Genomic DNA, 23,849 nt, shown 5'->3' on the forward strand with positions numbered 1-23,849 from the left:
CAATCGGACAACATGTTAACTTTATCACTGATTCATTGGTGTGTCACTGCTGATTACCAGTCAATATTTCAACTTGGACGTTGACTTCCGCTCTCCTGCAGTGCTTTCGATGATTGTTGATCTGGGGCTCTCAACGTTGCTTCTGAACCCAGTGGCATTAAAAAGGATCTAAAGAAGGGGCACTGAAACTAATATTTGATGACAAGAGGTCAGCATGATTCCTCTCTGTAGCCTACTTTCCATTTTAGTGATTTTTGTTTTAGAGTTGAGCAATTTTTTTATTTTTTATTTACAGGAATTACTTTAGTGGTTATCAGAAAAGCATCCAATGACTGGACTTCTCTGAGCTTCTGTTTTCTATTGTAAAAAAAAGTCCTACAGCTTTAATTTAAGTCACATCTGACCTCTGCTTTACTCATGTATTGGTTTCTAAACATGCCAGAAGGAAAAGACTCCGATAACGCGCAGGGGCACATAGGTAACGGCCAGAGATAGGCAAACCAATGCCAAATGCTGATTTTTCTTTCTAGAAGGAAAGGTGCCGTGGTTAACTCAAGAGCAAGGAAAAACGTTCCAATATTAGAAAAGTGTTGCAGGCCACAAGAGCGAGTATGGAGTAAGTCATTCTTTTACTTTTTTGCAATACATATTTTTGCAACAAGGGAAACATCTGAGTTTTAAAGAGTGCTTCATACCACATTATTGTAAATACCAGCTGTTACTACTACCCAATTTATGGTAAATAATTTATCAATATTGGAAGGAAGGAAGACAATCTGTATTGCTGGATTTTGAATTTGTGATCTTCACATCACATTTATCATCTGAATTCACCGAGTCATCCAGCTGGTTTTAGGAAATGTTCGAGGAAACGAATTTTAGGGAATAACTATATTTTAGATCATATAAAAAGACAAGGATACAAAATTCATGTTATCTAGAAAATGACATTTATTTCCGTTTATATTACATGCATGCTCATAAGCCTTACGTTGCACAAACAGTATGCATAATCACAAAACGAAATCCTTGTCAGTATAAACAATGCCAGTCTTTTAAATGGGAGTATTTGTCCTATCGAGATACCACCTAACCTTCGAAGAGATCAAATCTGGACTTGCCCATGACTGTATTACTCCCAAACCTAAAGGCTAAAACTGATGGGATGCAGTTCACACTGCAGAATCAGGATGCTAAAGAACTTCAATGATTTACAACAAAACAGGCATCTTCTTTCATACATTTGGAAAAATGGATTTCCACTTATGGTAGCAAATACAATGCATGTTTTATCCGAATGTGACTACAAAAAGTAGTAATGAAGATCAACTGTGGTACGATTGCTCCCTCTGAGGCAGAGATAAAGTCAGTTGTAACTGTTCAAGCAAATGCGCAACTATGGCACTTGAGAAGAAGAGTGATTAACACTGTTCAAAAATTCACCAGACCGTTGGCATAATGGACAGCTGGTTCAAGGACAGGTTATGCAGAGGAGTCAGACTGGAAAAGTCATCAATGAGAGGGTACTGAGCAGATGTAATAGGTCTATAAGGAGAGGGTGCACAGTCTGGGAAAAACAGAAGGCCACGAAGAAAGGACAAGCTTAAGGAGAAACACACATGACCAATGAGGGCGGCTGGACAGGTGGAGGAACCGACAAGAGCAACTGTAGGCTAGCATGCATATCCATGCAGATCACAAAAATAGTAAGAAGAACAAGCATTGGCCAAAGAAACAATGCTGAAGTAAACCCTTCAAATCCTAGTTCCAAACAAAACAAATAAAAAATCCTGCGTTTTGCAGTCAGGTTTCCTTTTTGGGTTATGTACAACCCTTAATGTCCAGTAATCAGGAGCAAAGAGCACTATGAGTGTTTCCAAATCAAGTGCAGAAATGTAGGACATGTCGCCAACCAAGGCAGACCAGCCTGCCAACGTTCGTGGGTGTAAATAAAAGTTTTCCGACTGGACTCAGACTGTCCCTGTTCATTCTCCCTGTGTTGTCTGTCCGTCTGCAGTCTGGGTGGACTGGATGAACATGGGCTGTGTGATCTCCTGGCCGGCAGGCATGGTCACTTGCTGAATCTGGTAGAGTTGCTGAAAGAGTAAATACATATAGGGTTATATCACTGGTGCTGAAAATCCTATTACCTACTAGGCTCATGAATGGAACACACTTGGGCCATACTTGGAGGCCTTTTTTAACAGTATTGTGCTAACAGGCAGAAATAACTACAGCTTACAAAGACCTTCACACATTCCACAACTCAAAGTGAAGAGACTGAGCCAGACTGGAAATACTCATGTTTCAAATATTAATTCTACATAGGAAAAAAAATTAAAAAATATTAAAATAAAAAAAACACCCAAAAAAATAAAAAATAAAAAAACACTAATCGTTAGTATTTTGCCCTCACACAGATTTTTTAAACATTTCTGAAGATGGGTGTAGACCATCAAAAACTGTCCTCATATTACAAAATGTCACCGAAGCTGAATTATTTCACTTCCAAAGGAAGGTCACAAAATTTAGAGCAGCTCATAGCGTATACTGACTGCAGTGACAGCAGCTTTCTCCAATGTCACTGCATTCATGACAACTTCTATTGGGATGTCTTGGCTAAAAGGACAACCTAATGTATGATGCCTGAGAGGACAGACTTTACCGTGAGAGTACAAGGACATGGGCCTGCACTGCTCTACCACAACCACACAGCTAAAAGACATTAAAAAAGTCCATCACTTTCACATAGTCAGGAACAAGATGCAGTTTATAGATGAAAGCAACTGACCTCAGAAAAGGGCGCAGTCACACACGGCCTGCTACTGAGTCTGGAATTTTAGCCTGTCTTCCTGTGGTAGACAGTCAAGCATGCTGATTTGCAATGGGCTATATCGTCCTTTGGTAAGGATGACCCTTTGTTGGTATTACCATAGGATTCAAAATTCTTTGTTTTGTCAATGCAGAAATGTAAGCAGCATTCAAGTTAGCGAGTGACGACGACTCGATCTGGAGCTGTTGGCTACTGGATGAAGGTTCGAAGACAAATTTCTGGTTCAGAAGGAACAATATTGTGCCTTATGTTGGGCAGGAGGGGGTGGGGGTACGTTTGACTGTAAATCATGACATTTCAAACTTTAGGTACAGTAGTTTTATGTAGTCAGATGTTTTGAGACACCATGCTAAAAATGCCATACTTTGCTTTCCACCAGCCTGGGCATCTAAGAGGGAGTGTGGACTGAGAAGTTATGCCCATGAAGCACTGCCTTTTGATTTGCTGCAAAAAGATAAGGAGCCCCTTCCTCCTCATTGGGAGCTTCCACTAGACTGCTGCTGTGAAATATACTGGTAGGAAGTAGATGATGGCTGGCTGTAGTATTTTGAATGGTAATTGGGTCAATATTTGCCAGCAGCTAAGTTTCCATGATGGCCATAACAATGCCTTCTGGGTTGAAAGCCTTATGTTGTGGCAAGTCAAATGAACAAGATGCATCCATTATCTATCTCTATGGTCTGTAATGTCTACTTGCTTGCTTTCTAAAGAGCTGCGGACTATTGAAAGGCAAGTCCAATATCTTGAACTGTACCTCAGTTTGGATGATGTTCTTTTAGCTAGCCGCAGGGAGTGTATAAATAAATGCTCTAGTTGCCATCTGCCACAGCCCACTGTTTGAGGCATTTAAAAGAAACATTAATCAGTGCAGAGGATATTAGTTCACTTACATGAGGTAAAGCTCTGGGTTGCTCTTTTATATCTGCAAATAGTTGTCAAGGAAGGTTCAAATGTTGTGCCAAAGTTGTCACAGCGCACTGCAAGGGCTATGGCTTTTCACCACCAGAGAACCAAAGGTCCCTACCCTTGCTGGATTTTTCAAGCATATTAGACTTCCTCCCACAGGCAAAAGCACGGATCAAATACATTTCCATGATTTGTCTTCAAATTAAAAACAAAATATGATTTCTCAAATGCAGAAGTGGGTAAACTGAACTGATGGGCTGCTCTTTGTATGAAACAGTGGAATTGATTAATTTCATCACGAGGTGAGCCTCTGGGTTGAGACTCCTGATTAAGATTGCTATCAAGTACATGCTTATCAGCTTTATGTACTGTTTCATAAGGCAAAACAGTGTCCTAATCATCAATATCACAGTCACCAAAGTTGATATTGTGACAGTTTGCTGAAGCATGCTGCTGATCTTCTACTGTTAATGGTACAAGACTTGGAGCTCGTTGCTCAGCAGGTGACTGAAGTGCAGATGGTTGCTGCAGAACATTACTGGGTTGTAAGTGTGCCGCCAGCAGAGGCTCTGGGCAGTGTACAGAGCTTGGCTGAGGAGGAAGGGGCTCACAGTTGTGGTTTACCTCCAAATCACTAGGGATAAAATGGATTGCCTTATCATGAGGATCTGTTTCATGTTCATCCTGTTTGTTGCTGTCATGCAAGCTTTCAGAACCTAGAAAGGTCCCTTTGTGATCCCTGTCCAGTCTGCTCATGTCCCCACTTTGAGACCTAAAAGAAGCTCTAAAATTTGTGGAGGTACTACTTAAGTGAATCATGTTTGAAGGTAGCAAAACTGAAGAATTAATAGCAAAACGGTCACTGATGAGGGTGAAGTTGACCACGGTACAGTGGAGGGAGGTACTGTCATCAATAGTGCAGACAACGTTGGCAACACATCTAAGGTCTTTGGTTTTGAAACGTTTCCAAGAACCTTACTACCTACAACAGACGACTATTGTAGAGACAGAAGGGTGATTGAGCAAAAAAACAATTGAAAATAGATTTCCTCAAATTGAAATATGAAGAGTTCTGAGGGACCAGACAGTCAAATTAGAGAAAAAGAGCAGAAGAAAAACTTGCCTCTTGCAGATGGTAGCAAGATACCCTGGGGAACAGCAGAAAACCAAAGTGTAGAGAACAAAAAATTGTTTGGGAGAGAATAGGAGCTATAACAGTTTCTTTCACTATGGTATTAAATGTGAGCAGTTCAGCTTTTGTGGTGAAGTTGGAGCTCAGTCCTTTCACCTCACTGGCCAGAGTTTGGGTTACATAATGAAAGGAAAGGAATTCATGTAATTTAGGTTTATTTGGCTTGATTTGACTGTATTGGACAGGAAGTTGTATTTGGCTACTGAAGGTTTGTAGGCTGATGACGGGGAATATTTAAGCTTGTGAATGTATGAATATTCGAATTTTGAAGAAATGTTTTTTTGCAGTATTAAATGGCAGGAACTGAGCCCCTCCAACTTTACAGTGCCTTACAAAAGAAGCAGAGTATATTACACTTTTTTTAAGGCACGGGAAGGTTTAGTGATTTGCCCAGAACCGCAGGATGTTGCGGTGATGCCAGGACTCAAACCTATCCCCCTAGTTCTGAAGTCGGCAAGTCTAGTCACTAGGCTGCATCTCCTCTGTTACAGAGCACGCTTCATTTAGTTTTAGGAAAAAAAACAACCATCAAACGTGTTGGCTTAACTTCTTCTCAAACTATTTAAAGGAAATTGGGAGAAATGGAAAAAGTCAGCTAGGTCACATGAGTGAACACTGACCTTGCACCATTGAGATTATAGGGCATTTCAGGAAATAACAAGCTTAACATACTAATTTTCGCTTAACTAGTCCCTGGCTACGCTAGGCACTGTTGCAATGGTCCTAGAATGAAATATATTCAACACATGGAAGGTGTTGCAAATATGCTTGTGAAAGCGACATTTCAGCTGGCTATACAAAACTCTTACTTTTTTCCCTGTCGGGTGTTAACTGCAACTAGTCAATTTAAGTCTCAAACTGAAGATGAGAACTGAATCTGAAGCTCCGATTGAAAACAGGACAGGCCGTCATCTGGACGTTAGTGGGCCTTTGTGAACAATATAGCATTAAAGTAGGCTACCATCTCAAAAGAGCAGCTATTGCAGCCATGAATCAGAAAAAGAATGTGAACTCCATTTCAAACTAAGATAAGATTAACTTTTCCTACATTCAAAACCAGGACCTCTGGGGCTCTTGCAGTGGGACGAAAATATGCCTAGTGTAAAGCTCATACGTTCACTTCTGAGCATTCTCACTTTACCCATTTGTATGAACTATTTAGGTCTAAAATACAGGCATTCCTGTACTTTTCTGCAGCATGAGATTTTGCACAAAAGTGGTCTAAGCTGTACATCAGAAACTTATTTGGAATGGCAGGAAGGGGAGAATAGACATCCATCTGCTTTTGCTTGATTAAACTACTTTGTTACACCACTGAGAGTCTTTACCCCACTGAAGAAAAGAAAAGGATTCAATGTTTCCCACGCACAGAGATCATGTTGCATATAGTTTCCCTATCTGCTCTGCAGGTTGACAATCACTGCTGATGTCATTTATGTTGTTACTGAGGTGCTAGAACCCTCAGATGTTGACAGCATCTTGTCATTAAATCTGTAGTTATACCTAAATACTCCCTCCTCAAGATCATAGGTTTCTGTGTTTCTGCATCCATTTTCATAGGGCAGCCCTCAAATGTGAGCCAGTGAGTGAGGAAGTAAAAATGGACATATTAAATAACTTTTACTGTACCGCAAGCTTAAGGGAGAGCTATGAAATCATCATGAAGCCAGCTGATACACTGATAATTTTATCTGAATTCAGAGGTCATTAATTGACCATTTCTGGAACAACCCCCACTATAAATGAATCTGGTGGAAGACTCACTCTCCAAAAAGGAGGAAAATTCTGAAGAGGATGTTTTGAGAATTCTTATTGCTGCTTTAGCAGTAGCAGAGTGGATAACATTTCCATTACAGAAACAAGTATCTCTAACCGTATCAGTTTAACATTTCAATGCATCAAGTGGAATCCTTAATCGCACAGGCATCCACCCTTCCTAATAATTACAACAAAAAAAAACATTGTGTTTGAGATGCATCCGATTTAGCATTTAACTGCAACTTTAAAATTCCCACCTAGATAACAGATTTGTGCAATTCTTTTTTTAATTGTCAGAGTGGAGAATTTTGCATTATACCTACAGGTAAGAAACTATTAGTTTTGCAGCATGAATCTTTTGTGGATTCACATGCTGTGCATCACGTTTTGTAGCAGTTTTGCTAGTTTTGAGGAGGATGAGTTGAAGATGGACCTACATCTGTAATGAAAATGTCACTTACCCAGTGTACATCTGTTCGTGGCATCAGTCGCTGAGATTCACATGGTATGCATGAGCGCTCGCCATCTGGTGTTGGGTCGGAGTGTTACAAGTTGTTTTTCTTCGAAGAAGTGTTTTCGAGTCACGGGACCGAGTGACTCCACCTTCTGTGCTCATTGCGCATGGGCGTCGACTCCATCTTCGATTGTTTTCCCCGCAGAGGGTGAGGTAGGAGTTGTACTATAGTAATAGTGCCCGCGCAATGAAAAATGTAAGTATGTACCTATTAAAGGATTAAGTAATATATATACAAATGTACAAAATTGAAGGTAACTTCTGAACTGCTACAGGCTTCCGGGGAGGTGGGTGGGTCCATGTGAATCTCAGCGACTGATGCCACGAACAGATGTACACTGGGTAAGTGACATTTTCAGTTCGATGGCATCTGTCGCTGTAGATACACATGGTATGCATAGACTAGTAAGCAGTTAGTTCCCCATAAGCGGTGGTTTAGCCTGTAGGAGTAGAAGTTGTCTGAAATAGAGTTCTTAATACAGCTTGACCTACTGTAGCTTGTTGTGCGGATAGCACATCTATACAGTAGTGTTTGGTGAATGTGTGAGGCGTAGACCAAGTGGCTGCCTTACATATTTCTTGCATTGGGATGTTTCCTAAAAAGGCCATTGAAGCACCTTTTTTCCTTGTTGAATGTGCCCTGGGAGTAATGGGCAGTTGTCTTTTTGCTTTAAGGTAGCAGATTTGGATGCATTTAACTATCCATCTGGCTATACCTTGTTTTGATATTGGGTTACCTGCATGAGGTTTTTGGAATGCAATAAATAGCTGTTTAGTTTTTCTGATGTTCTTCGTTCTGTCAATGTAGTACATTAATGCTCTTTTGACATCTAATGTATGTAGTGCTCTTTCAGCCACAGAATCTGGCTGTGGGAAGAATACTGGTAATTCTACCATTTGATTTAGATGGAATGGAGAAATAACTTTTGGTAAAAATTTTGGATTAGGTCGTAGGACGACCTTATTTTTATGTATTTGTATAAAAGGCTCTTGTGTTGTGAACGCTTGAATTTCACTTACTCTTCTTAGAGATGTAATGGCGATGAGAAAGGCAACTTTCCAGGTGAGGAATTGTATTCCGCAAGAGTGCATGGGTTCGAAGGGTGGGCCCATGAGTCTTGTTAGAACCACGTTTAGGTTCCATGAAGGAACAGGTGGTGTTCTTGGTGGTATAATTCTTTTAAGCCCTTCTATGAATGCTTTGATAACTGGTATCCTATACAAGGAAGTTGAATATGTAGTTTGCAGGTATGCAGATATTGCTGCAAGGTGTATTTTAATAGAAGAGAAGGCCAGCTTTGCTTTTTGTAAATGGAGCAAGTAATTTACTATATGTTTTGGAGTTGCCTCTAGTGGTTGTATCTGATTATGATGGCAGTACCAAACAAATCTTTTCCACTTACTTGCGTAGCAGTGTCTAGTGGATGGCCTTCTGGCCTGCTTTATGACTTCCATACACTCTTGGCTAAGTTGTAAGTGTCCGAATTCTAGGATTTCAGGAGCCAGATTGCTAGATTCAGCGATGCTGGGTCCGGGTGTCTGATCTGTTGGTTGTGTTGCGTTAACAGATCTGGTTTGTTGGGCAGTTTGATGTGTGGTACTACAGACAGATCTAGCAGTGTTGTGTACCAGGGTTGTCTTGCCCACGTTGGTGCTATTAAAATGAGTTTGAGTTTGTTTTGACTCAATTTGTTTACTAGGTAAGGAAGGAGAGGGAGAGGAGGAAAAGCGTAAGCAAATATTCCTGACCAGTTCATCCATAGGGCATTGCCTTGGGATTGCTTGTGTGGGTATCTGGACGCGAAGTTTTGGCATTTTGCGTTCTCTTTTGTTGCAAATAAGTCTATTTGTGGTGTTCCCCAGAGTGTGAAGTAGGTGTTCAGAATTTGTGGGTGGATTTCCCATTCGTGGACTTGCTGGTGATCTCGAGAGAGATTGTCTGCCAGCTGATTCTGGATCCCCGGAATAAACTGTGCTATTAGACCAATTTGATGGTGGACTGCCCACTTCCATATTTTTTGAGCTAACAAGCTTAACTGCGTTGAATGTGTTCCTCCTTGTTTGTTTAGATAATACATCGTTGTCATGTTGTCTGTTTTGACAAGGATGTATTTGTGGGTTATGATTGGTTGGAAAGCTTTTAGTGCTTGAAAAACTGCTAATAATTCTAGATGATTTATATGCAGTTTTGTTTGATGTATGTTCCATTGTCCTCTTATGTTGTGTTGATTGAGATGTGCTCCCCACCCTGTCATGGAAGCATCTGTTGTAATTACGTACTGTGGCACTGGGTCTTGGAAAGGCCGCCCTATGTTTAAATTTATACTGTTCCACCATAGAAGCGATAGGTAAGTTTGGCGGTCTAGCAACACCAGATCTAGAAGGTGACCCTGTGCTTGAGACCACTGTGAGGCTAGGCACTGTTGTAAGGGCCTCATGTGCAGTCTTGCGTTTGGGACAATGGCTATGCATGAGGACATCATGCCTAGGAGCTGTAGTATTGTTCTTGCTTGTATTGTTTGGTTTGGAGACATGTGTTGAATGACCCTGTTGAAATTGTGGATCCTTTGTGGAGTTGGCGTTGCTACTCCTTTTGTCGTGTCTATTATGGCTCCTAGATATTGCTGTACTTTGCTTGGCAGAATGTTTGATTTTGCAAAGTTGACGGTGAACCCTAAATTGTAGAGGGTTTGTATGACTTGATTTGTGTGGTTTGAGCATTGTGTGAGCGAACTGGTTTTGATTAGCCAGTCGTCTAGATACGGGAACACATGTATTTGCTGCCTTCTGATGTGTGCAGCGACTACTGCTAGGCACTTTGTGAATACTCTTGGAGCGGTTGTTAAACCAAAAGGCAATACTTTGAATTGGTAATGTATTCCTTTGAATACAAACCTTAGATATTTCCTGTGTGATTGATGGATTGGTATATGGAAATATGCGTCCTTGAGGTCTAGGGTTGTCATGTAGTCGTGTTTTCTGAGCAATGGTAACACTTCTTGTAGTGTGACCATGTGAAAGTGGTCTGATTTGATGAATGTGTTTACTACTCTGAGGTCTAGAATTGGTCTCAGTGTTTCGTCCTTTTTTGGTATCAAGAAGTACAGTGAATAAACTCCTGTGTTTATTTGTGTGCTTGGTACTAATTCTATTGAATTTTTTTGCAGTAGTGCTTGAACTTCTATCTCTAGAAGTTGTGAATGGTATTTTGATAAATTTTGTGATTTTGGTGGTATGTCTGGAGGGAATTGCATGAATTCTATGCAATAACCATGTTGGATAATTGCTAGGACCCATGTATCTGTAGTTATTTTGTCCCATGCTTCGTAATATTGATGTATCCTCCCCCCCACTGGTGTTGTGTGGGAGGGGTGAGTGACGTGTGAGTCACTGCTTGTTGGTAGTGGTTTTGGGGCTTTGAAATCTTCCTCTATTCCTAGGAAATTGCCCCCCTCTATACTGGCCCCGAAAACCTCCCCTGTACTGTCCCTGGTAGGTGGGCGGTGCGGACTGTGAGGTGCTAGCTTGTGTGGCCTGACCCCGAAACCCTCCTCTAAAAGGTGTTTTGCGGAAGGTGTTATAAGATCCTCTGCTCTGCGGGGAGTAGAGTGCGCCCATGGCCTTGGCAGTGTCAGTGTCCTTCTTGAGCTTTTCTATAGCTGTGTCGACCTCCGGACCGAACAGAAGTTTCTCGTTTACTGGCATGTTAAGCACTGCCTGCTGAATTTCTGGCTTGAATCCAGACGTTCTGAGCCATGCGTGCCTACGGATGGTAACCGACGTATTAATGGTTCTTGCGACCGTGTCTGCTGCATCCATGGAGGAGCGTATTTGATTGTTGGAAATGTTTTGACCCTCCTCAACAACCTGTTTTGCTCTTTTTTGCAGATCTTTTGGGAGATGTTCAATGAGATGCTGCATCTCATCCCAGTGGGCTCTGTCGTATCGCGCTAGCAGCGCTTGTGAATTTGCGATGCGCCACTGGTTTGCTGCTTGGACAGCAACCCTCTTCCCGGCTGCATCGAACTTCCTACTTTCTTTATCTGGGGGAGGTGCATCCCCAGAAGTGTGTGAGTTTGCCCGTTTTCTGGCAGCCCCTACCACCACAGAGTCTGGTGGCAGCTGAGAGGTGATGAAGACAGGGTCTGTAGGAGGCGCCTTATACTTTTTGTCCACCCTAGGCGTCACTGCCCTACTTTTAACTGGCTCCTTGAAAATGTCCTTTGCATGGCGTAGCATGCCTGGGAGCATCGGCAGGCTTTGGTAGGAGCTGTGGGTTGAGGAGAGGGTGTTAAATAAAAAATCATCCTCTACTTGTTCCGAGTGTAGTTCCACATTATGGAATAGAGCTGCTCTAGCCACCACTTGTGAGTAGGCTGTGCTGTCTTCCGGTGGTGATGGCCTAGTTGGGTATGTGTCTGGGCTGTTATCAGACACTGGTGCGTCGTACAAGTCCCACGCATCCTGATCTTGGTCGTCGTGGCTCATGGCGGTGTGAGCTGGCGAATGTGATGGGGTGTAAGTTGGCGAAGCCGGAGTTACAGGTGGAGGCGAGGGAGGAGGTGTTACCTTTTGTGTTGTTTGTTGCTGAGGAGTAAACTGAAGCGTTCTCTTTCGTTTGACAGGTGGAAGGGTACTGATCTTCCCAGTCCCCTGCTGAATAAAGATACGCTTTTGCGTGTGATCCACGTCAGTGGATTGCAGTTCTTGTTCAAATCTATGTTTCTTCATTTGAGAAGACATAGAATGCTCTTCGGTATAGGAGCCGGAAACAGGGTCTGGTGTCGCTTTTTTCGGCTCCGAAAGCCCTGTCGATTGTTTTTTCGGCTCCGAGGTAACCTTCCTCTTTTTCTGTGCCGAAAATTCTTGGCCTCTATGGTCTTCGGCGCCACTGTCTCGGCGTCGATCGGTGTCGACACCGAACTCTCGGTGTCGATGCTTCTGTTTAGCACTCTCTCGGTCCCGAGGAGGCTGCGTGCCGGTGTCTCGACCGAAGTCGGACGATCTCGACACGGAATGGGCCTTTTTCGGTGCCGATTGTTGGTCACCGAGAATTTGGGTGGAGCCATGGCCGGTTGGCAGTGGCGTCCCCTGGGCCTTCTTTCCTTTTTTAAGGTTTGATCTCGACGTCTTACTCACAGTTCTTGTAGAGTGTAGCTCGTCGGAGTCTGAATCCTGGATGGAAAAGGATTCCTCCTGTTCTTCTTCTGTCTCGAACTGTCGACGCTCTTTTGGCGTGGACGCCATCTGCAGTCTTCTCGCTCGACGGTCGCGCAGAGTTTTTCGGGACCGGAACGCCCGACAGGCCTCGCAGGATTCTTCACTGTGCTCGGGTGACAGGCACAGATTACAGACCGAGTGCAGGTCCGTATAAGGATATTTGTTGTGGCATTCGGGGCAGAATCGAAACGGGGTCCGATCCATCGGCGTTGTCCTCCACGCGGTCGGGCCGACTAGGCCCCGACGGGGTGCCGAAATCTACCCCGAAGGGCACCGAAGCGCTTCGATGTTCAACGCGTCGTCGTATGTGTCTATCTCTAACCGGATCGCAACGATACCGTCGAAAATCTTCCGTCTTCAGCTATCTTTCCGTTCCGAAACTCGGAGCGACATGAACACGTCCGAACCCGATGGCGGAAAGAAAACAATCGAAGATGGAGTCGACGCCCATGCGCAATGAGCACAGAAGGTGGAGTCACTCGGTCCCGTGACTCGAAAACACTTCTTCGAAGAAAAACAACTTGTAACACTCCGACCCAACACCAGATGGCGAGCGCTCATGCATACCATGTGTATCTACAGCGACAGATGCCATCGAACACAGATGTTTTAACACCTTTTGTCCCACTTCAACTTTGACTGTCTATGCAGTAGTATTTTATGAACGTGTGTAGAGACGACCATGTTGCTGCCAAACATTTGTCTTGTAAAGGTGTATTTGCTACAAAGGCAATGGTTGCTGCTATTTTCCTTGTTGAGTGTGCCTTTAGGGTCGAGTTCAGTTTCTCCCCTTCACTTGTGTGGCATAGTTTAATAGTTTGTGTGATCTATCTGGAAACTGTGCCCTTAGTTACTGATTTTCCCATATTGTTGTCTGCAAAAGAGAAATAGTTGCTTTGTCTTCTTCCTTGCCTCTTTTTTCCAGGTAGTACATTATAGCATTTCTTGCGTACAGCGTGTGTAATGCTTGCTCTGATTTTTTGGGGTTTTGGAAAAAAACTTGGCTATTTGTATTGTTTGATTTATATGGAACTGTGAAACTATCTTTGGTAGGAACTGTGGATCTGTCCTCATGACAATTCTTTGTGAACCTATAAATATGGTTTGTGAATTGTGAGAGCTTGTATTTCACTCACACTGTGAAGGTTTGTTAATTTTTATACCTTGAATATTGGTTTTTTCTTCGTCCTCCTACCCTGGGGTAGGAGCTATGAATGTCAGTGGTGTGGAACAATATAATTAGCTGTCAGGTTAATGGTTGGGACGAGTTGGTTTGGGGAGATGACAGAAAGACACCTGAATGGTGGGCCTTCAAATGGTTGGCAGGAGGGGTGGGTCAACAGTAACATTAAAAAAAAAAAAAAAAAAACTGCAGTAGCTCGGAATGTGTAGAAACATGCAGAAATATCCAAGCTTTCCTCCGTTTAGTGTCTGCAAAAAATAAACATGTTCTCTCTGCTCGTCATTGTAAGCTAGAAATGTTTTTAACTCACTTGACCCTTATACATTTTATCATTAAAATGAGATACTTTAAAACATTTAACTAGGATTTACCTTGCCCAAAGTGTTTTTTAATTAGTAACCTATTCTTTTCTAAATCCCTGCTACATAGCCTTTGCATATTAAGAGCTGCCCATTGTCACGTGGATGCCGAAGGGAAATCACAAAACATTTCCTCAGGATTTATAGAGATTGAGCATGAAAAAATGTCTGCGAGTAGGTTTTACATTAAAAGTGGTTATTAAAAAAAAGTCTCTTTAACAGAGATCCCTCTACAAAGCTTGAAGTAACATCACCAGCACTAACTAGACAGATAAGAAGTGAGCCACCTGAAAATCGATTTATGTAATCTGCACAAACTGTGGTCTAGCTAAAGGCATTTTGCATTATAAATGCTGCCATATTTTCAGTTTAAAAGTTTCCAAAGTACTTACTAATTAACAAGTGAAATTGCTATTTTACTCAGAAAGGGACTTATTTAATGCGCTATGTACTGTAGGATTTCTTTAATCACAAAATTAGAAAATCATAGGTTTTAAGACATCGTACCTGTCCATCCGTGAACTGACTGAACTGCTGCTGTCCTGACTGGACCTCTGCTTGTGTTATCTATAGAGCAAGGGGGCAAGATTAAGAATTATAATGTACGTACAGATAAACAAAAAGAAATTCAGCACTTAAGTCACAAAAAAAGGTTTTGAAATAAAAATTAAACATTTCTATCTGATCCACCCACGATAGGCAAGTGTGGATTGGAAAAGAAGCTGGTCAACCACTGCTTACTGTATCAAATATATTTATGTTCACAGAAAGACCCAAACCAAGTCAAATATTAAAGCAAAGGCGTTACAGAAACTACTCGGAAATTAAAATTGGTGCTATATCAATGATAACACAAAGTGAGCAGGATGCAGATAAAAGAGATCTAATACTTCTAATTGAGTGAGAGCATAGGCATGGAAGAATTCTAGCCATGTATGATTTACATATTTCTTTTTGCAAACAAGATGCTAACCACAATTTGATTGTGACATTCTTGGAAATTCACCTGCTGTGCACTGGCAGTGAGCGCCTGGAGCTGGCCCTGGACCACCTGGGTTCCCGATACAGGTTGCGCCAAGCGGATGTACTGTAGCTGCCCGGTGTTTAGTTGAACCTGTGACATCGACAAAACAGACTCTTCAACCTGAACTCAATCCATCATGGATACAATTTACAGAAGGGCGATTGGTTGACAGCTCAAATTACTAAATACACACACACCGTTAGGATTGTGACAGAAATTGTACAAGAAAGGGCATGAATTTGGAAGGCTTGAATGGAAATGGGAAGGGATGCAGATGGACAAAAACAGAATTTGTTACTTACCTGTAAACATCTGTTCTCCAGTATTGGTATCTTTCATAGACTCACATGCTTGAATCATTTGCCGATGTCAAAGTGGGAATCCCATGGTATCATAGTAAGCAATATCTATCAGTATAATGGGCTGTAAAGGGAATACAAAGTTCAGCTTAATAGCCTACCTATGTCCTTTTTCTTTTTTTTTTAAATAAAAAAAAAAAAAGGACAAAGACCAAAGTTGATCAATGACCAATCAGGCAACAGCACCCCTTATAACACTCCCAACAGAGGCATCTTTCCTCAGATTTTCTAAGCAATAGTGGGGCAGACCTCAATGGCCAAGAAGGAGAGCCTCTAAGGAGAGGAGGGTGGGTTGCATGTGACTATGAAAGATACCACAACTGGAGAACAGGAGTTACAGGTAAGTAACAAATTCTTTCTCCAGTATTGGGGTATCTTGCATAGATTCACATGCTTGAATCAGTTATAAGTGTTATACATAGCAACAAACAGACATGACTAGGACAGCGGATGATGGGTATAAAATTAAATAACATGGTAACAGGCTCACCTTATTGGGAAAGATGCTGAAGTACAGCTTGACCACGGCTGTATCAGTCTGTGCTGCATCCAGACAGTAGTGCTGGGTGAAAGTGTGCCTGCTTTTCCAGGTTGCAGCACAGCATATATTTGCAATGGACACCCCAGCAAATAAGGGCGCTGTTGTGGCGACTGCTCTGTTAGAATGTGCTCTAGTCTTTTGCCTTAAAAGGCATTACCGCCTTAGAGTGGCAGAATTGAATGGCTGACTAAATCCATCTTGCTATGGTATATTTGGAGACTGGTCCGCCTTTATTGTTGTTGTCATAGGCTATAAAGAGTTGATCAGTAGTGCAAATATGCTTTGTTCGTTGTAGGTAAAATTTCAAACATCTCTTGACATCAAGATAATGAAGACTGTTCTGCTGGTGTTTGAGGATTAGGGAGAAAGTCTTAAGCATAACCGGTTGATTTAGATCAAAATTAGTGGGAACCTTTAGTATGACCTTGGGATTAGTCTGGAGGATCACCATGGTATCTTTGTATTGTAGGAAAGGTTTCCCAATAGTGAACTCTTGAAGTTTGCTTACTCTCCTAGCAGAGGTAAGGGCTAATAACGCCTCCTCCCAAGTAAGGAACTTAAGTTCAGCTCTCAATTGGTTCAAATGGGAGTTTATCATTTAGGATAGCACAGTGGTAAACTGCCATGCGGGTGGTGGTGATTTTATTGGAGGATATGCCCTGAAAAGTCCTTTAAGAAATTGGACAATTATTCTGTGTGACCATAAGGAAGGAGATCCCAAAGTCTGCCTATACTTGGAAATAGAAGCAAAATGCACTTTGACATGTATGTGTGTAAGACCAGATTTGGCTAGAGACAGTAAAAATGGTAACACTTTTTCAGGAAGAGATGGTAGGTTGTACTTTTCACTTTTCTCATTAAAGACAAAATGTATCCATTTGAAGCAATAGATTTTGTTGGTAGAATCAGCTCTAGCCTGTGCAAGGATAGTCTGATAATCATCTGGAAGGTCTAGGTATTGTAGCTCATGGTGCTCAGGAGCAAAGCTGATAAATGCAGAGAAGGCGGGTCTAGATGAAGGACGTGGTGATTGTTCATTGACAACAAGTCTTTTTGGGGCTTGAGTGGAATGCGTTTGCCCAATGACCGCATCAGCAGCTCAGTAAACCAGTGTTGTCTAGGCAACTGTGGAGCTAGGAGTATCAACTGGCATGGTTCCAGTTTGATTTTTTGGAGGACTCTGGGAACACATGGGATTGGGAGAAAAGGGTAGGCATAAATCCCAGACCATTGCATCCAAAGGGCATTCCCCCAGGATTCCTTTTGATGGTACCTGCTGGCATAAAACCAGCCTCTCATTCTCTTGTGAAGAATGATCCAGATAGGCTTGCCCCATGGTTGAAATAGGTCTTGAAGGACTAGTTGGTTCAATTCCCATTCGTGACAACTTTAGGGCGTTCAGCTCAAGGTATCTGCTAGGAATTGTGCACTCCTGGGAGATGCTCTGCCCTTAAGGCCACCGCATGTCTTCGTGCCCAGCACTAGACAGTTTGAGCTTCTTGGGACAGAATCCTAGATGGTGTACCTCGATGTTTGTTGAGGTAATGCATGCTCATTGTTTTGTCTGTTCTTATCACCATAGAGGAACCTTGAACTATCGACAAGAAAGCTTGAAGAGCCAGTGAGATTGCTCTGAGCTCGAGGAAGTTGATATGCACTTTCGACTGTTCTGGAGCCCTCCTGCCTCGAATCTGTAAGATCTTGCAAATGAGGTCCCTATCCTTCCAGTGAAGCGTCTGTTTAATTACATACTCCGAAATGGGGGAAGAAACATCAGTCCTGCAGAGAGATTGTTGGAGCGTGATCTGTACGAGGTTGAACTGTCCTTCCGATTGAAGCCACTGTGCGTCCAATTGCTTCTAGACACGTTGCATTTTGAGACAAGCATGGCTTATTAACAAAATGGCTGAAGACATCATGCCTTGTAGAGATTTGATCAGGCAAACTAAGTGCACTTTCTTCTTGAAAGGAAGTGAGCCAGAATGGAGAGTTGTTGACATCTAAGGACAAGAATGCCTTGTCAAGTAATGTGTCGAGAGTTGCTCCCAGAAAATGTATCCTTGAAGAAGGCGTAAGGAGAGACTTCTTAAAATTGACTGTAAGGCCCAGGGTTTGAAAGAGATGGAGAGACTTGGCAGTATCCCTTGACGCCTGTTGCAAAGAGGGGGCCTTTATCAACCAGTTGTCGAGGTAAGGGAAAACCTGAATGCCTTGTTGTCGCAGATGGGCCGCCACTGGAGCAAGACATTTTTGTAAATATCCAGGGAGCAGATTGAAGACCAAAGGGAAGGACTTCGAACTAGTAGTGAGTACCGGCTACTACAAACCTGAGGAATTTCAAATGGTTGGGATGGATGGGAATGTGAAAATAAGCATCCAGGAGATCGAGGCTTGTGAGGAAATCCCTGTGGTTGAGAAGCTGAAGAATTTCCTGGAGGGAAACTATACAGAAAGATTGCTTCTTCAGGTATTTGTTGAGTTTTCTAAGGTCAAGAATGGGACACCACTCCCCTGATTTCTTCCTCACAAGGAAAGAAAACGGAGTAAAATCCCTTTTCTTTTTGGGAATGTGGTGTAGAAGACTGGCTCTGTTTCTGGTGTACACGTACGGTGTTAGCAACCTATACTGAGTCCAGGCAACCCTTACCAATAGTGTTTAGAAGTCCAGATAGGAAAAGCTCTCGAGGGGTAGCTATGGTGAGCAGCAAAAGCGTATCTAGGGTGGGGAAGTGTAAAGCACTTGCAATACCACAATAGTCAGTCAATAACTGTTCACAAGAAAGAACCACACCAGGTGTTGCAAAAATAAAGGTTTCTTTGTTACAACACTAAAGCTGTTCTAACATTGGTATACCTCCACCTGGAGATATCAACACAAAAACCATATACTAATAAAGTGATATAAGAACGGAGGTGCCCAACCAAGGTAAGAGTATTAGGATCCTTGGGGCTGGGGGAGTAGGAAATCACCCGAGGTAAGTACTAGAAATACCACAGGCCCCCGGGTACACAGCTGTTGTCATGCCGAGTGTCTCACTGGCTAACACAGGACTGTCGCAGTTGGATTTTTATGGAATAAGGACCCTTCCCAGTGGACCCAGAGGAAACCAGTTGGCACAAAGAAGGTTGTTCAGTGCCCCCACCCATGGATACACAGAAGACCGGAGTACATACACCAGGAAGCCCAGGTGCATAGGGGTGAAGTGGCGTCTTATTTAAGGCAATGGAAGCCTTGGTTGTCCAGCTGCTGTTGCGGCCTGTGGAACCAAAAGGTTGATTCCGGGTGGGAAGAACCTGAAAAAGAAGGGGACAGGGTCCAGACCACTCTGAGATGTCCAGGCGGTGCAGGTAGGCAATGCCCACCCTCAGAAGTGAAGTTCCTGCAGGACGGTGAAAGAAGAAGTCCAGCTGTAGAGTCCAGGGAGATACAGGAGATTCTTGGAGTTGCCCATGAGCTGTCCCACGTTGGTCACCAGATTGCAGGAGGGTCAGTGGCCAGCAGACCTTGTGAACCTGGAGGATTCACACCCACAGATGTTGCAGAAATCTTACAGGAGTAGGAGAAACAATGTTGCAATGGGAGCCCTCCCAACTAGATACAGTTGTTTCAGTTCCAAAAGCAGACCGGCAGCAGTTCCGGAGGCCAGGAGCAGAAGATGTCTTGCAGACAGTTCCTTGTACAGTCTTGCTCGACGAATCTGAGTACCCACACTCGGGGAGCCCTTAAGTAACTTTAAAAGGGGGCTGGTCACACTCTGAAGTGACCCACTGTAAGGAAATGGCTCCCTGTTGCAATTACCCCCCACTTTTTGCCTGATACTGATGCTGACTTGACTGAAGTGTGCTGGGACCCTGCTAACCAGGCCCCAGCACCAGTGTTTTTTCACCTAAAATGTACCATTGTCTCCACAATTGGCACAACCCTGGCACCCAGGTAAGTCCCTTGTAACTGGTACCCCTGGTACCAAGGGCCCTGATGCCAGGGAAGGTCTCTAAGGGCTGCAGCATGTCTTATGCCACCCTAGGGACCCATCACTCAGCACAGACACACTGCTTGCCAGCTTGTGTGTGCTGGTGGGGAGAAAATGACTAAGTCCCCTCAGGGTGCCATGCCAATCTCACTCTGCCTATGACATAGGTAAATCACCCCTCTAGCAGGCCTTACAGCCCTAAGGCAGGGTGCACTATACCACAGGTGAGGGCATAGGTGCATGAGCACTATGCCCCTACAGTGTCTAAGCAAAACATTAGACATTGTAAGTGCAGGGTAGCCATAAGAGTATATGGCCTGGGAGTCTGTCAAAAACAAACTCCACAGCTCCATAATGGCTACACTGAATACTGGGAAGTTTGGTATCAAACTTCTCAGAATAATAAACCCACACTGATGCCAGTGTTGGATTTATTAAAAAATGCACACAGAGGGCATCTTAGAGATGCCCCCTGTATTTTACCCAATTGTTCAGTGCAGGACTGACTGGTCTGTGCCAGCCTGCTGCTGGGAGACTAGTTTCTGACCCCATGTGGTGAGGGCCTTTTTGCTCTCTGAGGACAGAAACAAAAGCCTGCTCTGGGTGGAGGTGCTTCACACCTCCCCCCTGCAGGAACTGTCAACACCTAGCAGTGAGCCTCAAAGGCTCAGGATTCGTGTTACCATGCCCCAAGGCACTCCAGCTAGTGGAGATGCCCGCCCCCTGGACACAGCCCCCACTTTTGGCGGCAAGTCCAGGAGAGATAATGAGAAAAACAAGGAGTCACTGGCCAGTCAGGACAGCCCCTAAGGTGTCCTGAGCTGAGGTGACTGACTTTTAGAAATCCTCCATCTTGCAGATGGAGGATTCCCCCAATAGGGATAGGGATGTGCCCAGCTTCCGCTCAGGGAGGAGGCATAAAGAGGGTGTAGCCACCCTCAGGGCTAGTAGCCATTGGCTACTAACCCCCCAGACCTAAACACACCGCTAAATCGAGTATTTAGGGGCTCCCAGAACACAGCAAGATAGATTCCTGCAACCTAAGAAGAAGAGGACTGCTGAACTGAAAAACCTGCAGAGAAGACAGAGACACCAACTGCTTTGGCCCCAGCTCTACCGGCCTGTCTCCCCACTTCTAAAGACACTGCTCCAGCGACGCGTTCCCAGGGTCCAGCAACCTCTGAAGTCTCAGAGGACTACCCTGCATCTAGAAGGACCAAGAACTCCCGAGGACAGCGGCTCTGTTCCCCAAAGACTGCAACTTTGCAACAAAGAAGCAACTTTGAAACAACACACGTTTCCTGCCGGAAGCGTGAGACTTTACACTCTGCATCCGACGCCCCCGGCTCGACTGGTGGAAAGCAAACACCACAGGGAGGACTCCCCGGCGACTACGAGACTGTGTGTAGCCAGAGTTGACCCCCCTGAACCCCCCACAGCGACACCTGCAGAGGGAATCCCGAGGCTTCCCCTGACCGCGACTGCCTGCTTCAAAGACCCGACGCCTGGTAAAGACACTGCACCCGCAGCCCCCAGGACGTGAAGGATCCGACCTCCAGTGCAGGAGCGACCCCCAGGTGGCCCTCTCCCTTGCCCAGGTGGTGGCTACCCCGAGGAGCCCCCCCCCCTTGCCTGCATCGCTGAAGAGACCCCTTGGTCTCCCATTGATTCCTATTGAGAACCCGACGCGTGTTTGCACACTGCACCCGGCCGCCCCCGTGCTGCTGAGGGTGTACTTTCTGTGTGGACTCCCCCCCCCCCCCCCCCCCCACCCCCGGTGCCTTACAAAACCCCCCTCCGAAGACGCGGGTACTTACCTGCTGGCAGACTAGAACCGGGGCACCCCCCTTCTCCATTGAAGCCTATGTGTTTTGGGCACCACTTTGATCTCTGCACCTGACCGGCCCGGAGCTGCTGGTGTGGTAACTTTGGGGTTGCTCTGAACCCCCAACGGTGGGATAGCTTGGACCTAAACTTGAACACCGTAGGTGGTTTACTTACCTGCAAAAACTAACAAAGGCTTACCTCCCCCAGGAACTGTTGAAAATTGCACTGTCTAGTTTTAAAATAGCTATATGTCATTTATGTGAAAACTGTATATGCTATTTTGCTAATTCAAAGTTCCTACATGAAATATCTTTCATTTGAAGTATTACTTGTAAATCTTGAACCTGTGGTTCTTAAAATAAACTAAGAAAATATATTTTTCTATACAAAAACCTATTGGCCTGGAATGGTCTCTGAGTGGGTGTTCCTCATTTATTGCCTGTGTATGTACAACAAATGCTTAACACTACTTGTAAGGAAATGCCTCCTTGGCATGGTTGCCCCCTGACTTTTTGCCTTTGCTGATGCTATGTTTACAATTGAAAGTGTGCTGAGGCCTGCTAACCAGGCCCCAGCACCAGTGTTCTTTCCCTAACCTGTACTTTTGTATCCACAATTGGCAGACCCTGGCATCCAGATAAGTCCCTTGTAACTGGTACTTCTAGTACCAAGGGCCCTGATGCCAAGGAAGGTCTCTAAGGGCTGCAGCATGTCTTATGCCACCCTGGAGACCTCTCACTCAGCACAGACACACTGCTTGCCAGCTTGTGTGTGCTAGTGAGGACAAAACGAGTAAGTCGACATGGCACTCCCCTCAGGGTGCCATGCCAGCCTCTCACTGCCTATGCAGTATAGGTAAGCCACCCCTCTAGCAGGCCTTACAGCCCTAAGGCAGGGTGCACTATACCATAGGTGAGGGTACCAGTGCATGAGCATGGTACCCCTACAGTGTCTAAACAAAACCTTAGACATTGTAAGTGCAGGGTAGCCATAAGAGTATATGGTCTGGGAGTCTGTCAAACACGAACTCCACAGCACCATAATGGCTACACTGAAAACTGGGAAGTTTGGTATCAAACTTCTCAGCACAATAAATGCACACTGATGCCAGTGTACATTTTATTGTAAAATACACCACAGAGGGCACCTTAGAGGTGCCCCCTGAAACTTAACCGACTGTCTGTGTAGGCTGACTAGTTCTAGCAGCCTGCCACAAACCGAGACATGTTGCTGGCCCCATGGGGAGAGTGCCTTTGTCACTCTGAGGCCAGTAACAAAGCCTGCACTGGGTGGAAATGCTAACACCTCCCCCAGGCAGGAATTGTCACACCTGGCGGTGAGCCTCAAAGGCTCACCTCCTTTGTGCCAACCCAGCAGGACACTCCAGCTAGTGGAGTTGCCCGCCCCCTCCGGCCAGGCCCCCACTTTTGGCGGCAAGGCCGGAGAAGATAATGAGAAAAACAAGGAGGAGTCACTGGCCAGTCAGGACAGCCCCTAAGGCGTCCTGAGCTGAGGTGACTAACTTTTAGAAATCCTCCATCTTGCAGATGGAGGATTCCCCCAATAGGGTTAGGATTGTGACCCCCTCCCCTTGGGAGGAGGCACAAAGAGGGTGTACCCACCCTCAGGGCTAGTAGCCATTGGCTACTAACCCCCCAGACCTAAACACGCCCTTAAATTTAGTATTTAAGGGCTACCCTGAACCCTAGAAAATTAGATTCCTGCAACTACAAGAAGAAGGACTGCCTAGCTGAAAACCCCTGCAGAGGAAGACCAGAAGACGACAACTGCCTTGGCTCCAGAAACTCACCGGCCTGTCTCCTGCCTTCCAAAGATCCTGCTCCAGCGACGCCTTCCAAAGGGACCAGCGACCTCGACATCCTCTGAGGACTGCCCCTGCTTCGAAAAGACAAGAAACTCCCGAGGACAGCGGACCTGCTCCAAGAAAAGCGGCAACTTTGTTTCCAGCAACTTTAAAGAACCCTGCAAGCTCCCCGCAAGAAGCGTGAGACTTGCAACACTGCACCCGGCGACCCCGACTCGGCTGGTGGCGATCCAACACCTCAGGGAGGACCCCCGGACTACTCTACGACTGTGAGTACCAAAACCTGTCCCCCCTGAGCCCCCACAGCGCCGCCTGCAGAGGGAATCCCGAGGCTTCC

At 44.6% G+C, this 23,849-nt stretch overlaps 1 protein-coding gene across 6 annotated transcripts in view; it reads right to left on the reverse strand.

Annotated features, from left to right (window-relative positions):
- Positions 1 to 927: 927 nt before the first annotated feature.
- Positions 928 to 23,849, reverse strand: part of NFYC (nuclear transcription factor Y subunit gamma) — a 132,011-nt gene continuing 109,089 nt past the window's right edge. For all 6 annotated transcript variants that reach the window (XM_069223770.1, XM_069223769.1, XM_069223771.1 and 3 more), the window contains 3 exons: positions 14,972 to 15,079; positions 14,473 to 14,532; positions 928 to 2,096 (listed from right to left, as the gene is read on the reverse strand). In XM_069223770.1, coding sequence (XP_069079871.1) covers positions 1,986 to 2,096; positions 14,473 to 14,532; positions 14,972 to 15,079 — 279 coding nt within the window. In that variant the 3' untranslated portion in view covers positions 928 to 1,985. The remainder of the gene's footprint in view (positions 2,097 to 14,472; positions 14,533 to 14,971; positions 15,080 to 23,849) is intronic.

The sequence above is a fragment of the Pleurodeles waltl genome, chromosome 3_1, assembly GCF_031143425.1.
Source record: "Pleurodeles waltl isolate 20211129_DDA chromosome 3_1, aPleWal1.hap1.20221129, whole genome shotgun sequence".
Lineage (NCBI taxonomy): Eukaryota > Metazoa > Chordata > Amphibia > Caudata > Salamandridae > Pleurodeles > Pleurodeles waltl.